Here is a 17,585-nt window from a genome sequence, read left to right on the forward strand (position 1 = left end):
AAAACAGACAACCTTTTTGTTCAAACCACCAGAACCACTGGGTTGGAAACTGTTGGGCTGCCACTGATCGAGGGAAAGCAATTTTAGCAAGAGGGCAGAGCACTTCTCACAGATGTGATGTTTCTAAGCTGTTATTCATAGGAGAATACGTCTTTCTTGGAACTCTTTGAACACCACAGTATAAACTCTTAGAAGCAGAGTGGATAATGTTTGAGCATTTGTAAGATCTCAGCGCATGGAGCAGGAACATCCCTTCCTAATGCTTTAGCTGATTAACTTGTAATCCCAACAGACTGCCACTGTGAAGATGAGGGAGAAGAGATGGCCATGTATTTGCCCCAAGCTAGGGTGAGTGCCCTAGGCATATCTTCAGCCCAGCCTTTCCATCATTTAAATCAGTGGTTCCCAAACCTGTCCTGGGGGACCCCCAGCCAGTCAGGTTTTCAAGATATCCCTAATGAATATGCATGAGAGAGATTTGCATATCTGTCACTTCCATTATATTCAAATCTCTCTCATGCATATTCATTAGGGATATCTTGAAAACCTGACTGGCTGGGTGTCCCCCAGGACAGGTTTGGGAACCACTGATTTAAATTCTAGGTTCCCCCTCTCAAGAGTCAATAAATTCAACAATCATCACTTCAGTACTATGCCATCTTGTAAAATGCATAAATAAATATTATACATTAAAATATTAACTTTTAATGTATTTATATACCTAATTAGAGCAGTTTATAAACTTTACCTGGATAAATGGACTACGAGGGCTGTTCAAACAGTATCAGGCCTTAATTTTTCTTGCGTAAACAAATAAAGCTAGGGGAGGCATGGCTTGGTGCACACATGCAGGCAACCCTAATGCGAATGCTTACATTTTTTTCCGCCTACTGAAGCTGTCAGTCGCCGGCAGACTGCCAATGAGCGAGGGAAGTGTAAGTGAGCGACGTCGGATTTTCATTATTGACAAAATAACAGAAAAAGTTGAACAACGCTACTGCATTAAATTTTGTGTAATGCTTGGCGATTCCCAAGTGGAAACGATCTGCAAGATTCAACAGGCCTTTGAGGACGAAGCAATGGGCACCACACAGATAAAGGAGTGGTACAACTGCTTCAGAAATGGCTGCACATCAGTGGAGAATGAAGCACGTTCTGATAACATAGAAACATAGAAGATGATGGCAGAAAAGGGCTACAGCCCATCAAGTCTGCCCACTCTGCTTACCCCCCCCCTGTCTATGCCCTAATGACCCAATTTCCTTATCTTGACCCTTGTAGGGATCCCACATGGGTATCCCATTTATTCTTAAAGTCTGACACGCTGTCTGCCTCGATCACCTGCACTGGAAGCTTGTTCCAATGATCAACCACTCTCTCTATGAAGAAATACTTTCTGGTGTCGCCATGAAATTTTCCACCCCTGAGTTTGAGCGGGTGCCCTCTTGTGGCCGAGGGTCCCTTGAGAAAGAAAATATCATCTTCCACTTCGACACGTCCCATGAGGTACTTAAATTTATCGATCATGTCTCCCCTCTCCCTACGTTACTCGAGAGTGTAGAGCTGTAATTTGTTCAGTCTCTCATCGTACGAGAGACCCTTGAACCCCGAGATCATCCTGGTGGCCTTCCGCTGAACCGATTCAATTCTGCGCACATCTTTACTGTAATGTGGCCTCCAGAATTGCACACAGTACTCCAGATGAGGTCTCACCATGGCCCTGTACAACGGCATTATGACTTCAGGCTTTCGGCTGACGAAACTTCTATTGATACAACCCAATATCTGCCTTGCCTTAGATGAAGCCTTCTCCACTTGATTGGCAGTTTTCATGTCTGCACTGATGATTACTCCTAAATCTCGTTCTGCTGAAGTCCTAGTTAAAGTTTCTCCGTTCAAGAAGTACGTCCTGCATGGATTTCCGCTTCCGAGGTGCATGACCTTACATTTCTTAGCATTGAAGCCTAGCTGCCAGGTTGAAGACCAACTTTCCAATGTAAGCAGGTCCTGCGCCATATAATTCAGTAAACTGCATTCACTTACTATATTACATAGTTTGGCGTCATCGGCGAATAGTGTTATTTTACCTTGAAGCCCTTGAGTCAGATCCCCTATGAATATGTTGAAAAGGAGTAGACCCAGGACCGAGCCCTGCGGCACTCCACTGGTCACCTCCGATGTTTTAGAGAGGGTACCATTAACCACCACCCTCTGAAGTCTGCCACTCAGCCAATCATTGACCCATGCAGTTAGTGTCTCTCCTAACCCCATCGATTCCATCTTGCTTAGCAGCCTGCGGTGTGGGACACTGTCAAAAGCTTTACTGAAGTCCAGGTACACGACGTCCAAAGATTCTCCCAAGTCCAACTTTCTTGTTACCCAGTCAAAGAAGCTGATGAGATTGGATTGGCAAGACCTACCCTTGGTGAATCCATGCTGATTGGGATCCCGAAGATTCCCTTCATTCAAGATCGTGTCCAATTTGCTTTTAATTATTGTTTCCATGAGTTTGCACACTATTGATGTGAGACTCACCAGTCTATAATTTGCAGCCTCTGCCCTGCAACCCTTTTTATGCAGAGGAACAACATTAGATAATTTCCAGTCCAGGGGAACTTTCCCCTTACTTAGGGAGAGATTGAATAGCTCAGCCAACGGTTTCGCCAGGACATCGCTCAATTCTCTGAGCACTCTTGGGTGCAAATTGTCTGGTCCCATGGCTTTGTTCACCTTGAGTCTTGCCAGTTCACTGTAAACTTCACCTGGTGTGAACTCAAAATTCTGAAACGGGTCTTCTGTGCTTTGTGTTGCCTTCAACTGCGGACCGTGTCCCGGTGCCTCACAGGTGAAGACTGAGCAGAAGTATTCATTCAGTAGTTCGGCTTTATCAGAATCTGCTTCCACGTAACTTCCATCCGGTCTTCTAAGGCGTACTATCCCGCCTGTGTTCCTTTTTCTGTCACTAATATACCTGAAGAAGGATTTGTCCCCCTTTTTAATGTTTTTTGCCAGAATTTCTTCCACTCGAAGTTTTGCCTCCCTATCTGCCATTTTGACCGCTTTAGACCTGGTCCTATATTCTACCTTTGCCTCTCTTTTCTCCGTGCGCTTGTAGGAGAGAAACACTTTTTTTTTCTCCTTAATGAGGTGCGAGATCTCCGCGGTGAACCATTGGGGTTTATTGTTTCTTTGTCGTTTATTTACTGATTTTATGAAGCGGCTAGTTGCTTCATGTATGGTTGATTTCAGTGTTAACCACTTAGCTTCTACATCATCGGTCTCCGCTTGGTCCTGCAGCGTCCGATGGACGAAATCTCCCATGCGTGCGAAGTCTGTGCCCCGGAAATTGAGTACCTTTGTTTTCGTGTTTGATCTAGGGAAGCCTTTCCTAAGGTTGAACCATACTATGTTGTGGTCGCTGGAGGCTAGCGAATCTCCTACTGAGACCCCTGAGACGCTTTCCCCGTTGGTGAGTACCAGGTCGAGGATCGCCTGGACCCTAGTGGGCTCCGTTACCATTTGTTTGAGACGTGCTCCCTTTATGGAGGTTAAGAGCCTCCTGCTACCGCTAGTTGTAGCTGAAAATGAGTTCCAGTCTGCATCAGGCATATTGAAGTCCCCTACCAGTACAGTTTCTCCTCGTAGAGTGATATTCTCTATGTCTTCAATTAATTCTGCGTCCATGTCTTCCAGTTGTCTTGGGGGTCTGTATACCACACCTAGATACAGGCATTTTTCTCTGCCTCATGCCAGGTTTACCCAGAGGGACTCCCCGGTGTACTTGACATCTGTGATCCTGGTGGTTTTGATGTCCTCTTTAATGTATAGAGCTACCCCCCCTCCTAACCTGCCCTCTCTGTCCTGACGAAGTAGATTGTAGCCCGGTATAGCCATATCCCACCCATGTGAGTCCGTGAACCAAGTTTCAGATATTGCCACCACATCTAGGTCGGCATTCCTTATTTCAGCCTCCAATTCTAGAATTTTGTAACCTAAACTGTGTGCATTGACATACATGGCCCTCCATATCTTGTGTTTGCTAAGTCTCTGTGAGGCGTATCCTACCCGAGTCGGTGTGACTCCTAAAGAACTGTTTGCAATGTGGGTACTTATCTTGGACATGGAAGCGAAGTTTCGACTCACCTCATCAGGATAATTCCTTTCTGCACTAATATGTGAATGGGTACCCTCCCCTGACTTACCTAGGTAGGCCCTCAACATCCAGAAATGAGATTGTCATTGATCAAGTTAGGTCCCTAGTGATGCAGGATCTTTGAATCACAATCAGAGAACTTGTAGGCGAGATGAGCATCAGCGTTGGATCCGTTCATCCATTTTAACTGAGGACTTGGGCTTCAGGAGAATTTCAGCAAAGTTCGTGCCAAAGCTGCTAACGATCGAGCAGAATCAACTCCATTTAGAGATCGCACAGGACATGCTGGAGACTGTGGATAGTGATCCCAACTTTCTCAGCACAGTGATCACTGGCGATGAGTTCTGGGTTTATGGGTATGACCCAGAAACCAAGTTGATGTCATCACAAGGGAAGCATTCAACATCCCCAAGGCCAAAAAAAGCAAGGCAGGTCTGCAGCAATAGCAATATCATGTAACCGTCTTCTTTCACTCCAATAGTTTGGTTCATCACGAGTATGCACCACATGCACAACCATCACCAAGGGGTACTACCAAGAGGTTCTACGTCACCTTCGTAATGCTGCGAGATGCAAACGGTCAGACCTGTGGGCAGCCGGCAATTGGCAGTTCCATCACGATAATGCACCTGCCCATTCTTCACATTTGATACAGAGTTTTCTGATCAAACACAACAACATACCTGTAATTCCTCAGGCTCCCTACACTCCCAACATGGCTGTGTGTGACTTCTGGCTTTTCCCCAAGCTGAAAATGTCCCTGAAAGGGACCAGATTTCAATCAAGAGAAGACATCATGCAGAATGCGACAGACCGTCTGAGACCTGGCTCACAGACTCCCACGGGTGGGACATGGTCATACCGGGTTACAACTTGCTTCGCCGGGACAGAGAAGGCAGATTGGGAGGAGGTGTAGCATTATATACTAAAGATGACATTAAGGTCACAAGAATCTCAGATGTCCAATACACTGGGGAATCCCCTTGAGTTAATTTGGCCAGAGGGAAGGACAAATGCTTGTATCTTGGTGTAATTTACAGACCCCCAAGACAACAGGATGACCTGGATATGGAAATAATCGGGGATATAGAAAATATCACCTTACATGGGGACACAGTATTGTTAGGTGACTTCAACATGCCTGATGTGGATTGGGATATACTAACCTCTGATTCCGGCAGAAACAGGAGGCTATTAAACTCTATGAAGGGAGCTGGTCTGAAGCAACTGGTGTTAGACCCAACAAGGGATCAGGCAATACTGGACCTATTACTTACCAATGGAGAAAGTGTCACAGAGGTCTCGGTGGGCGACACATTGGCCTCCAGTGACCACAACATGGTATGGTTCAATCTTAGGAAAGGTTTCACTAAATCTACCACGCTGACCAAGGTCCTCAAATTCAAGGACACAAACTTCCAAGACATGGGTTCCTTTGTTCACCAGGCGCTACAAAGCCAAACAAAAACCGATAGCGTGGAAGAAATGTGGTCGACTTTGAAAGCCACCATACAAGAAGCGACTATGTTAAATTAGTAAGTAAACGGCAAAGAAACAACAAGCCGCAATGGTTCACTGCAGAGATCTCAGACCTCATCAAGGAGAAGAAAAAAGCATTCATTTCTTACAAACAATCGGGGAAACAGGACTCTAGAGCAGACTACCTGACCAAGTCAAAAGCAGTCAAAACAGCAGTCAGGGAGGCTAAATTCCACATGGAGGAGTCTCTGGCAAAGAACATCCAGAAGAGAGATAAATCCTTCTTCAGGTATATCAGTGACAGAAGTAAAAACTCAGGCGGGATTGTACGTCTTAAGAAACCAGACGGAGACTATGTGGAAAAGGATTCCGAAAAAGCCCAACTATTAAATGAATACTTCAGCTCAGTCTTCACCCGTGAAGCACCAGGGATTGGCCCTCAGCTACAGACAAGGGCTGACTCAGTTGACCCGTTTAGTAACTTCGAGTTTACGCCCAGCAATGTCTACGATGAGCTGTCAAAACTCAAGATTAACAAGGCAATGGGGCCTGACAACTTACACCCCAGGGTGCTTAGGGAGTTGAGTGATGTTTTGGCGGAGCCACTGTCAGCGCTCTTCAACCTCTCCCTTAGTACAGGCTGCGTCCCGCTGGACTGGAGGACGGCTAACGTCATTCCATTCCACAACAAGGACTCAAAGATGGAGACAGCAAACTACAGACCAGTGAGTCTAACATCAATAGTGAGCAAACTAATGGAAACTCTAATCAAACACCAATTGGATAAGATCCTGGATGAGGAAAATCTACGGGACCCCCGTCAATATGGATTTACTAAGGGGAGATCATGCCAATCCAACCTGATCAGCTTCTTTGACTAGGTGACGGAGAAGCTGGATGTTGGGGAGTCCCTGGACATCGTGTACCTGGACTTTAGCAAAGCATTCGATAGCGTACCTCACCGCAGGTTGCTGAGCAAGATGGGTTCTATAGGATTAGGTGACACTTTGACGAAATGGGTTAGGAACTGGCTTGGTGGTAGGCTTCAAAGGGTAGTGGAGAACGGCACCCCCTCAGAAATGACGGAGGTGATCAGTGGAGTGCTACAGGGCTCGGTCTTGGGCACTCCACTTGGGACCCTATTCAACATCTTTATAAGAGACTTGGCAGAAGGGCTTCGAGGTAAAATAGCATTATTCGCTGATGACGCCAAACTAAGTAATGTAGTGGGCAAATGCACAACGGACGAAGATTCAATGCCCGACAACATGATGCACAACCTACTCCTACTGGAGCGCTGGTCTAAGACCTGGCAACTTAGCTTCAATGCCAAAAAATGCAAAGTCATGCACCTAGGCAACCATAATCCATACAAGACTTATACCCTTAATGGTGAGATCCTAACAAGAATGGTAGCAGAACGAGACTTGGGGGTGATCGTCATTGAGTACATGAAGGCTGCCAGTCAGGTGGAGCAGGCCTCATCCAAGGCAAGACAGATCCCAGGTTGCATACGCAGGGGTTTCGTCAGCCGTAAGCCGGAAGTCGTCATGCCATTGTATAGATCCATGGTGAGGCCCCACCTGGAATACTGTGTGCAATTCTGGAGGCCACATTATCGCAAAGATGTGCTGAGATTGGAGTCGGTTCAGAGAATGGCCACCCGGATGGTCTCGGGACTCAAAGATCTCCCGTACGAAGAATGGTTAGACAAACTGCAGCTATACTCGCTCGAGGAGCGCAGAGAGAGGGGGGACATGATCGAGACGTTCAAGTATCTCACGGGCCGCATCGAAGCGGAAGAAGATATCTTCTTTTTCAAGGGACCCACGGCAACAAGAGGGCATCCGTGGAAAATCAGAGGCGTGAAACTACGAGGTGACACCAGGAAATTCTTTTTCACTGAAAGGGTGGTTGATCGTTGGAATAGTCTTCCACTGCAGGTGATTGAGGCCAGCAGCGTGCCTGATTTTAAGGCCAAATGGGATCGACACTTGGGTTCTATTCACTAAGCAAAGGTAGGGGAGGGTCATTAGGGTGGGCAGACTAGATGGGCCGTGGCCCTTATCTGCCGTCTATTTCTATGTTTCTATGACCAGTTGCAAGCAATCTCAAAAGAGGCGTTCCAGCACTGTTTCCAGAAGAAGTGTGTGGCAGCCCAAGAGGACTACTTTGAAAGAGATTAGTATAAAATTGTTGTATCTGAATCTGAATATTTTTTATGAATAAAGGTCTGATACTTTTTGAACAGCCCTTGTATTTGACAATTCCCACTCTCCCTGTGTGTAAAAGTAGAGGATGATATTTCTTTTGAGTTGTGTGTTTGTCAAGTTTCAAGTTTATTAAATTTTGATTTTACGCAATATCCAATATTTCAATGCGTATTACATAATTGTAAAAGCCAGGGATGACAAATACAAATAGAACTATTATACAGACTAATCATTATGTTCTATTAATACAAACTGAAACAAGTAGGTAAAAGGGAGAAATACAATTTATACAATTTATAAAATTAATTAAAAATGAATAAAAAAAATAAAAAATAAAAAAACATTTAAGGTTTGTACATAAGGGTAGGGTCAATTTAGAAAAAAGAGAAAAATTGTGAAGGAAATTAATTAATAGAAAGAGCTGAAGGAAATTAATTGATAGAAAGAGCTTTGGTTATTTTAAAATGTTTCATGAAGGGAGGTAATGTTAGGAATAATTAATCTATTTAAAAGTAGAAATTTTAGTATAAAGAATAAATAAGGATCCAGATTAGTTTTAATAATCTTTTTGAATGAAGGGAAAAAAAAGAGGATTAAAATTAAAAAAAACACTTATAGTTTCCGTGTTGATGTCCTACTCATTTGTCGAGAAATAAGAACATAAGAATTGCCATACTGAGACAGAGCGAAGGTCCATCAAGCCCAGTATCCTGTTTCCAACAATGGCCAATCCAGGTCACAAGTACTTGCCACAATCCCAAGGAGTAAAACAGATTTTATACTGCTTATCCTAGAAATAAGCCGTGGATTTCCCCAAGCCATCTCAACAATGGTTTATGGACTTTTGTTGTAGGAAAAACCTTTTTTAAACCCTGCTAAGCTAACTGATTTCACCACATTCTCTAGCAACAAATTCCAGAGTTTAATTACATGTTGAGTGAAGAAATATTTTCTCTGTTTTGTTTTAAATCTACTACTTAGTAGCTTCATTGCATGCCTCCTAGTATATTTGGAAAGAATAAACAAGAGATTCACATCTACCCATTTCACTCCACTCAGTTTTTATAGAACTCTGTCATATCTCTCCTGAGCCCTCTCTTCAGGCTGAAGAGTTTTAGCCGCTTTAGCCTCTCCTCATAGGAAAATCGTTTCATACCTTTTATCATTTTTGTTGCCCTTCTCTGTACCTATTACTTTGCTTTGACTGCAGCTCTTGGCTGCCTTTAGCACTTGTGTAGTCTTGCCTACTGTTTAGGTTAGCCTACCCCAAACATAGCTGTGAACTTTGACAATTTTTAGAAGATAATCAGTAAAATGCTACCGAGGCAGAGATAAGAGAGATCAGACATCTCTGCATGTTAACATTTCAGAGTACCCTGTTCTATCCTGTTATATGAGGGCAAACCAAAAATTAAAGGCAATTGTTAAACAACAGAGCTAGTGAAATACAACATATATACTTGTGCATTGCCTGTTGGATAGTTTGTCCATGCATAGTGCAGTGCTTGGCCTTTAGACGTGTGGCAGCCATGAGGTCAGAAACATGGACGCTCCATTGCAAGATTGCACCATCAAAGAACAACATGCAGTAGTATGCTTTCTTTAGACAGAGGGAGTGAAACCTATGGAAATTCACTGTCAGTTATTGACTCAGTTTGGACATAGCACAATGAATCAACAAAAGGCTTACGAGTGGATAAAAACATTTAAAGCAGGAAGAATAGATATAACTGACGAAGGTCATTCTGGTCACCAATCAACATCGCACACACAAGAGCACATTGACAGGGCAGATGCCTTGATTAAAGAAGACTGATGGATAGTGATATCCAAATTTTCAGCCAATTGAGACATCAGCTATGGATCTGCATTTGCCATAATACATGATGATTTGGATTAGAGGAAAGTCTGTACACAATGGGTTCCCAAACCGCTTACTGATTTGCTCAAGCAATAGCATGTAGAGGTTGTGACCCAGTTCCTGAGACGGTATGAAGAAAATTCAAGTATTCTGGAGAGAGTTGTCACTGACAACGAGACATGGGTGTATCACTGCCACCCAGAGAGCAAAAGACAAAGCATAATGAAGTAAAGAAAGTGGTGCTCACCTGGCTTTGGGAGCAGCCGAAAAACTTCTTCTGTGCAGTAATTAGAAGCTAGTTGAACAATATAACATGCGTCATCTTGCATGGGGACCAGGTGGAAAAGTGATATGTTCAATTGCTTAGTTACTTCTGTTAAAGCTGTTAAATGTATTTTGTCTTTACATTTTGATTTTCTCTCATAGTTTTATTTTATTTTGCTTCCTATCTCTTGTTGAAGAGAATTCTTAGCTAGAGAGTCCCATCTGTGTGACTAGATTAACTGATTGTTAGAGAAAATAAAGGTGCTGACCTGTAATGGATATTTAAGTTTTGCAAATCGCCGGTCCCACTTACATCCTCTGTTCTACAGTTCTGGAGTTGAACTCATTAGCTTAGTTACAGAACTGAGGCATTGAAAAGCACTGGAAAAATGTTCTGTGTCCAGACCATTGGAAGACATCACTTCTGTATGCCAGTTAAATTGCCTCCATAGAACACTCATTACAGGTAAGAAACTTTGCATTGTCTTCTCAAGTTGAGTGTGCTTTACTGAATGGTGCAAAACCTTCTTCCCCAGCAAGAGTCATCATAAAGAAAGATAGGGTGCTTGTATATCCTCTAATACAGGCTCAATTCAGGGAAGAATAATTGTTTGACAAAGGGAAGGATTACTGCTAATGGAGTTTGCAGCTGACCTAGTCCTAGCCTGTTCAAGCAGGAGTCTCTTTAGAGCCAGATTTTGGGTTGCCAATTTGTTTTTATTTGCAACTGCTTTGCTGTGATTAAACCAAAGGCAGTTAAATAAAATTGAACATAATTTTCAGAGACATGTTTTATTCCTCTCTTAGTTTCAGCTGCCTTATAGGAGTCTATTAAGAATTATGTAAGAACATCTGTGACCTCACTGCAACCTAATTTAATTCTAGTTGGAACATGAGAGGAGAGAAGTAGAAATGAGGGTCAAGCGGGAGGAGGAGGAGCGGAAACGTCAGGAGGAGCTACGTAGACAACAAGAGGAGCTTCTAAGGCGACAGCAGGAAGAGGAGGAGAGGAAGCGTCATGAAGAAGAAGAACTGGCACGACGGAAACAGGTTAGTTCTCTGGAAGAGAGAATCAACACAATTAGCAAGGATAATAGTCTGTGATGCTTTTAATCCTCTAATGTAACTAACTCATCCAGTCTTCTCAGTTACTCCTTGATGAGATGCAACTAACATTCCCCATACTACCTTATGGGCTTTTTGTAAATTACCTTGAACCTGTACTGGATAAGTGTGATACAGAAATTCAGATTGGATTAGTTATTCTTGTTCATACTAATAAGGATATCTCTCAGCTGCCACCATGAAACATGAAAGATATTACTTCTCATCTCAAGACAGATTTTCTCAATTTTATTTCTTTATTCTCAACCTTCATGAGTATATGAGCAACTCAAATTCAATTGAAACACTACACTCATTGTTATAATAATCTAGTTACCAGTGCTATTGTGGTGGTTTCAGGGTGGATTTGATTTCAGTCACTATTCGGAAAGATTTGATTTAAATCATGGTTTTCTCACTATTCGCTGTCGTTCAGTAATGCCCATCTATAATAATAAAACACTAAGCGCGCATGTGTACTCCTACCTGCGTGATCTGTGATCCGTAGGTCCGTGGCCAGCAGGAGTGCACATGCGCGCTTACAATGGCCCCACGCTCGCGGACCCCAAGGTAATGTTGTGCGGTCTGGCTGGCTCCCTTACACTCCACACCCGAAGTTTGCTTTTAAGTTCAAAGCCGTCGTCGCGGCTCCTCTCACGAGCCGCACCTGCATTAGAGAAGGCTTCTGATGCAGTTTTAATTTGTGATCTCTCATCCATTTTGACACTGTTTCTAGTGCAATGTGTAGTTTGTTTGTTGTGTTGGAGCTTGTTTGGTCGAAAGGCAGGAAGATGGTGATATCGTCTGCATAGCTGTATGACATTATGCCTAGTTTGTCTAAGCATGTGCCAAGTGTGGCTATGTAAAGGTTGAAGAGTGTTAATGATAATGGGGAGCCTTGGGGAACTTTGCAAGGGTTATTCCAGGATTCTGATTGTTCATTGTTTGCTTTTATTCTGTATCTTCTTGAGCGGAGGAATCCTTCAAACCAATTGTAGACTGCCTGTGATTCCTGTTGCCTCCAGTGTTTGTAGTAGGACGTCGTGATCTACTAGGTCGAATGCCGCTGTGAGATCGAGTTGTATGAGTAGCATTTTTTTTGCCTTTGCTTAGGTGTTGTTTAGCTGTGTCTAGGAGAGAGACTAGTAGTGTTTCTGTACTGTAGTTTCCTCTGAAGCCTGATTGTGAGGGGTGAAGTATGTTGTGGGTTTCTAAGTATTCGGTGAGAAGTTTTGCTGTGAGTCCTTCCATTAGTTTAATGTATAGCAGTATTGAGGCTATAGGTCTATAATTGGATGGATCTTTCAGAATGATGATTTCGGCGAGTTCTTGTGGAAATTGACCCTCTGTGAGCAAGTAACTAATCCACCACATGAGGTGGGTGCGGAATCTAGTGCTGGCGGCTTTTAACAGGTATGGGGGACAGTGGTTGAGTTCGCAGGCTGATTGATTGTATTTTTTGTACAGTTTGTCTAGGTCATGCCATTGTGTATCTGGGAAATCTGACCAGTTTCTGTCTGCTGCGTAGGCCTCATTTTCTATTGGTGGTATCGAGATTTTGTCGAGGTGGTTTGGGGTCCCAGTGTTTCTGGCTGTTGATATTTTGTTTTTGAAAAATTCAGCCAGTTGATTGGCTGTGGGGGAGGGGCAGTTTTGGTGGCAAGGTAGGGTTTGGTGTCTGTGAGTTCCTTTAGTAGTTTGAAAAGTTTGTTAGTGTCTTGAATTTCTATGCCTATCTGATTGGTGTAGTATGCCTTTCTTTTTTCTTTTAGCTTTTGTTTGTATTGTTTGTTCAGTGTTCTCCAGGTTGCTTTTGTGTGTTCTTGGTTGTTTTTTCTCCATTCTCTTTCAAGACATCTGCATTGTTGTTTGAGTTGCAGTAGTTCGTTGTCAAACCATTTATCTGAGCATCTGCAGATTCTGTTCTTTTTCTGCAGTTGTGTCATGTCTTCGAGGATGGATGTGCTTAAGGTGCCCCAGTGCCTAATGAAGTCCTTGGTGTTTCCCTCTTGTATCATGGTGTCTACTTTGTTCCAGAATTTGGGTGGGTTGATCTTTTTGTGTGCTTGAAATGTTAAGCTTTGGTTATTTTGTTTGGTTTTGCCCTATGTCCAATTGATTTTGAAGGTGTACATGTAGTGGTCTGACCAGAGGGTGCGTGACCATGTTCCGTTTGTGGTGTGAATTTTTGGTGTGGTGGGTTGGTGGGACATGAAGGCTGCTATGTTGAGTTGGTGGCCCTTCTCGTGTGTGGTTTGTGGGTCTAGGATTCTGTAGGATAGGGTTTTGATAAATGAGAGGAGGTTTTCTGTTTGGTTGGAAGATTCGTCTTCCAGGTGTAGGTTAAGATCGCCTAGGATTAGGTTGTATGTTGATGTGAGGGAGTTTCTAAATATAAATGCTTCGAATTCTGATTTTGCTATGTTCCATTTTCCTAGTGTTATGTAGCAAAGTAGGCAGGTTAGGGTTCCTTTAAGTGTGGGGCCTGACAATTGACAGGCAAGTAGATTCATATGTGGGGCGAAGGTTTTGTCCTGTAGCGCTATATTTAGAGTATTTTTGGCCAGGATGGCCAGTCCTCCTCCTCATTTTTTCTCTCTACAAACTACTCTGGAAGCTTCGTACCATCAAGAAATATTTTGATGAAGTCTCCTTTCAGTTGTTAGTGCAATCTTCTATTTTAAGTATACTGGACTATTGTAATATTATATATGTAGGGTCTTATTTGAAAATTCTTAAGAGATTAAGGGTAGTCCAGAACACTGCTGTTCGCTTCATTGTTGGCTTAAAAAAATTGGAGCATATCACTCCCTTCTATCACAAACTGCACTAGCTACCACTGGAGTCCAGAATACTGTTCAAATTTTCTTACATTTGTTACAAAATAGCATTTGGTCTGGCACCAGGTTATCTCCTTTCTCATTTTTCCTGGAGTTATTGTAACAAAAATACACAGAGAGTGCAGTTGTTTACTTATCCTTCTATAAAATCTTGCCGTTACAAGATTCCTCGAGAAAACTTTCTCTTTTCAGGCCGCTAAAATGGATACTTGGCTTGGAAAAATGATGCTAGAAGCTTCTTCTTACTTAGACTTCAGGAAATTACTAAAGACTCAATTATTTAATAGGCCGACATTATAATGATACTTACTTTTTCTCTTATATTAACCATGTTTCTATTTGATTTTCATGCTTCTTATTTGCATGGTGTTCAATTTTATTGTAATGTTTGTACTTTTATTCCGATCAATTTTATTGAAATGTATGCATTGCTTTTTATTGAATTTTATTGTGATTTTCATTGACAATGTATGTATGTATTGTTTTTTCTCATACTGTAAGCCGCTTAGAACCTCCCCGGTATGGCGGCATATAAATAAAATTATTATTATTATTATTACTTGTATTTTGTAGCCTTGTGGGCAAACTTCCGTTATTCTGGGGTCAGTGTTAGGCTAGCCATGTTTCTGTGAGGAAGAGACATCCTAGTTTTTCTGTTTCTATCCAGTCCTTTATGATCTCAGTTTTTGGGCCTAGGGATCTGATGTTCATGTATGCACCTTTATGATAAACCTCAGGCTATACTCACACAGATTCCAAGACTTGTGGAATATTCTGCTCAAAAGGTTTCAGTTTCATTTTTTACTGCTTGCTCCTCCCTCCTCGCACTTAGTTCTTTCTGCAGCTATATATACTTAGCACTCAAGAGGTAAAAAGTTGATGCTGTGCACATCAATTTGCAAAGGAAAAATGGAGCTAAGGTCTGTTTCTCAACTCTGTATATTGTATAACATTTTTGTTGTGAAGAAGAAGCATGTTATCTTTGCAGACACAAATTCACAGCTTTGAGAAATGCAAAGCCAAGCGTCTGTGATAATATCTTGTAGATAGAAAATTTGACCATGACATTATGAATGGATTAATTTAATTCATTTATTAAAAAATGTAAACATCCATGAATATACAACCTCATGCTACATAATTAAAAACTAATCCTTATTTCATTGTGAATAACTTTTGGACTATAATGTATCTTAAATAGAAAACTACCTTTTAGATAGATTTTTCCTCAAAAAAGCATTATTATTATTATTTTTTTTTTTTTTTAATATGATTTAAAATTTTAAAAATCTGATTTTTATCCACCCTAGGTGGTTGCCGTTCATCTGGTCTCTTAAGTTCCTATAGCATTTGTGATCACTACCTCACTATCATCAACTTATTGCTACAACATAGCTAGTCTCTGAGGAGTTATAGTTTGCTAGTACCAACCTGGCCACCTCCCCTGCTGTAGCCTGTGGGCTCACTATTTTTGCAACTAAGAATCTCTGTGCTTAACACTTGCCTTCCTGAAATCTGTTACAGATTTGGCCCCCCAGCACCTGCTGAAAGGGATTTCATTCGTCTTCATCCCTTTCTATAAAAAATCTTTCCTTTTAGTCTTTTGTATTAATACTTATTTTTCTGTTGCCACTCATCATATAAGCAGTGTACTATGGTAATAAATATTCAGGTATAATAAGCCTCTGTCCAAAGAACATAAGAATAGCCTTACTAGGTCAGACCAGTGGTCCGTCTAGCCCAGCAGTCCACCCTCACAGTGGCCAGTCCAGGTCACTAGTAACTAACAACATTCCTTGCCACCGATCCTAGTAACCCGTCCTCATGGTGACCAATCCAGGTCGCTAGTACCTGGCAAAAGCACAAATAGTGAGTTTCTTTGGATCTTAAGAAAATGTATTTAAAAAATCTTTAAATACACACCAATGTAACGCTTAGATATATATTAATGCAATGTAAATGACATCCTGCTCAAGCCATTAATACAGCACCCTAACTTTAGAAAACTTTCCCAAGTAATAGGTTCACTAGGAGGTTGAAGAATCATATAGAGGCAGAAAGCTCAGTACATAGAACCCCTTATAACATATATGTTATTTCAGGTCCTTATCCTGAATTGGTAATATGCCACATAATCATTTACGTCAAACCTCCATCCCACCCTTAAATGTAAACTTTATTTATATCTGATTGGAATTCTAATTTTATTAGCATATCAAAAAACAATTTCAAACTTCAACAAAGAAAAAGAAAATATATAGGAAGACGCAGCAACACTTATCTAGATGGCTGTTTGTCAATCAAAATATAGAAACATAGAAGATGACGGCAGAAAAGAGCTACAGCCCATCAAGTCTGCCCACTCTGCTTACCCACCCCCTGTCTATACCCTAATGACCCAATTTCCTTATCTTGACACTCGTAGGGATCCCACATGGGTATCCCATTTATTCTTAAAGTCTGGCACGCTGTCTGCCTCGATCACCTGCACTGGAAGCTTGTTCCAATGATCAACCACTCTCTCTGTGAAGAAATACTTTCTGGTGTCGCCATGAAATTTTCCACCCCTGAGTTTGAGCGGGTGCCCTCTTGTGGCCGAGGGTCCCTTGAGAAAGAAAATATCATCTTCCACTTCGACACGTCCCGTGAGGTACTTAAATTTATCGATCATGTCTCCCCTCTCCCTACGTTCCTCGAGAGTGTAGAGCTGCAATTTGTTCAGTCTCTCTTCGTACGAGAGACCCTTGAGCCCCGAGATCATCCTGGTGGCCATCCGCTGAACCGATTCAATTCTGCGCACATCTTTACTATAATGTGGCCTCCAGAATTGCACACAGTACTCCAGATGAGGTCTCACCATGGCCCTGTACAATGGCATTATGACTTCAGGCTTTCGGCTGACGAAACTTCTATTGATACAACCCAATATCTGCCTTGCCTTAGATGAAGCCTTCTCCACTTGATTGGCAGTTTTCATGTCTGCACTGATGATTACTCCTAAATCTCATTCTGCTGAAGTCCTAGTTAAAGTTTCTCTGTTCAAGAAGTACGTCCTGCATGGATTTCCGCTTCTGAGGTGCATGACCTTACATTTCTTAGCATTGAAGCCTAGCTGCCAGGTTGAGGACCAACTTTCCAATGTAAGCAGGTCCTGCGCCATATAATTCTGTAAACTGCATTCACTTACTATATTACATAGTTTGGCGTCATCGGTGAATAGTGTTATTTTACCTTGAAGCCCTTGAGTCAGATCCCCTATGAATATGTTGAAAAGGAGTGGACCCAGGACCGAGCCCTGCGGCACTCCACTGGTCACCTCCGATGTTTTAGAGAGGGTACCATTAACCACCACCCTCTGAAGTCTGCCACTCAGCCAATCATTGACCCATGCAGTTAGTGTCTCTCCTAACCCCATCGATTCCATCTTGCTTAGCAGCCTGCTCTACTTTTCCAAGAGCATTTCAGCCAAGACAGGCCTTCCTTACGGGATCATATAACCTAGGGAATTGTACAAATATTTCAGATAAAATCTTGTTTTATTAAAATTCAACAGACAGTCCTGTTTCAAGGCATTCATTTGTACAATGGAGGAATATTACAAGTCAGAGGGTGTAAATGCAACTTCCCTGACATAATGCCCTCAAAATTCTGTTCTGCTAGGTTCACTTAAA

At 42.2% G+C, this 17,585-nt stretch overlaps 1 protein-coding gene across 4 annotated transcripts in view; it reads left to right on the plus strand.

Moving 5' to 3' along the window:
- Positions 1 to 17,585, plus strand: part of GIGYF2 (GRB10 interacting GYF protein 2) — a 674,098-nt gene that overhangs the window by 490,144 nt on the left and 166,369 nt on the right. For all 4 annotated transcript variants that reach the window (XM_033959534.1, XM_033959536.1, XM_033959537.1 and 1 more), the window contains one exon: positions 10,856 to 11,020. In XM_033959534.1, coding sequence (XP_033815425.1) covers positions 10,856 to 11,020 — 165 coding nt within the window. The remainder of the gene's footprint in view (positions 1 to 10,855; positions 11,021 to 17,585) is intronic.

This window comes from Geotrypetes seraphini, chromosome 9 (assembly GCF_902459505.1).
Source record: "Geotrypetes seraphini chromosome 9, aGeoSer1.1, whole genome shotgun sequence".
NCBI classification, from domain to species: domain Eukaryota; kingdom Metazoa; phylum Chordata; class Amphibia; order Gymnophiona; family Dermophiidae; genus Geotrypetes; species Geotrypetes seraphini.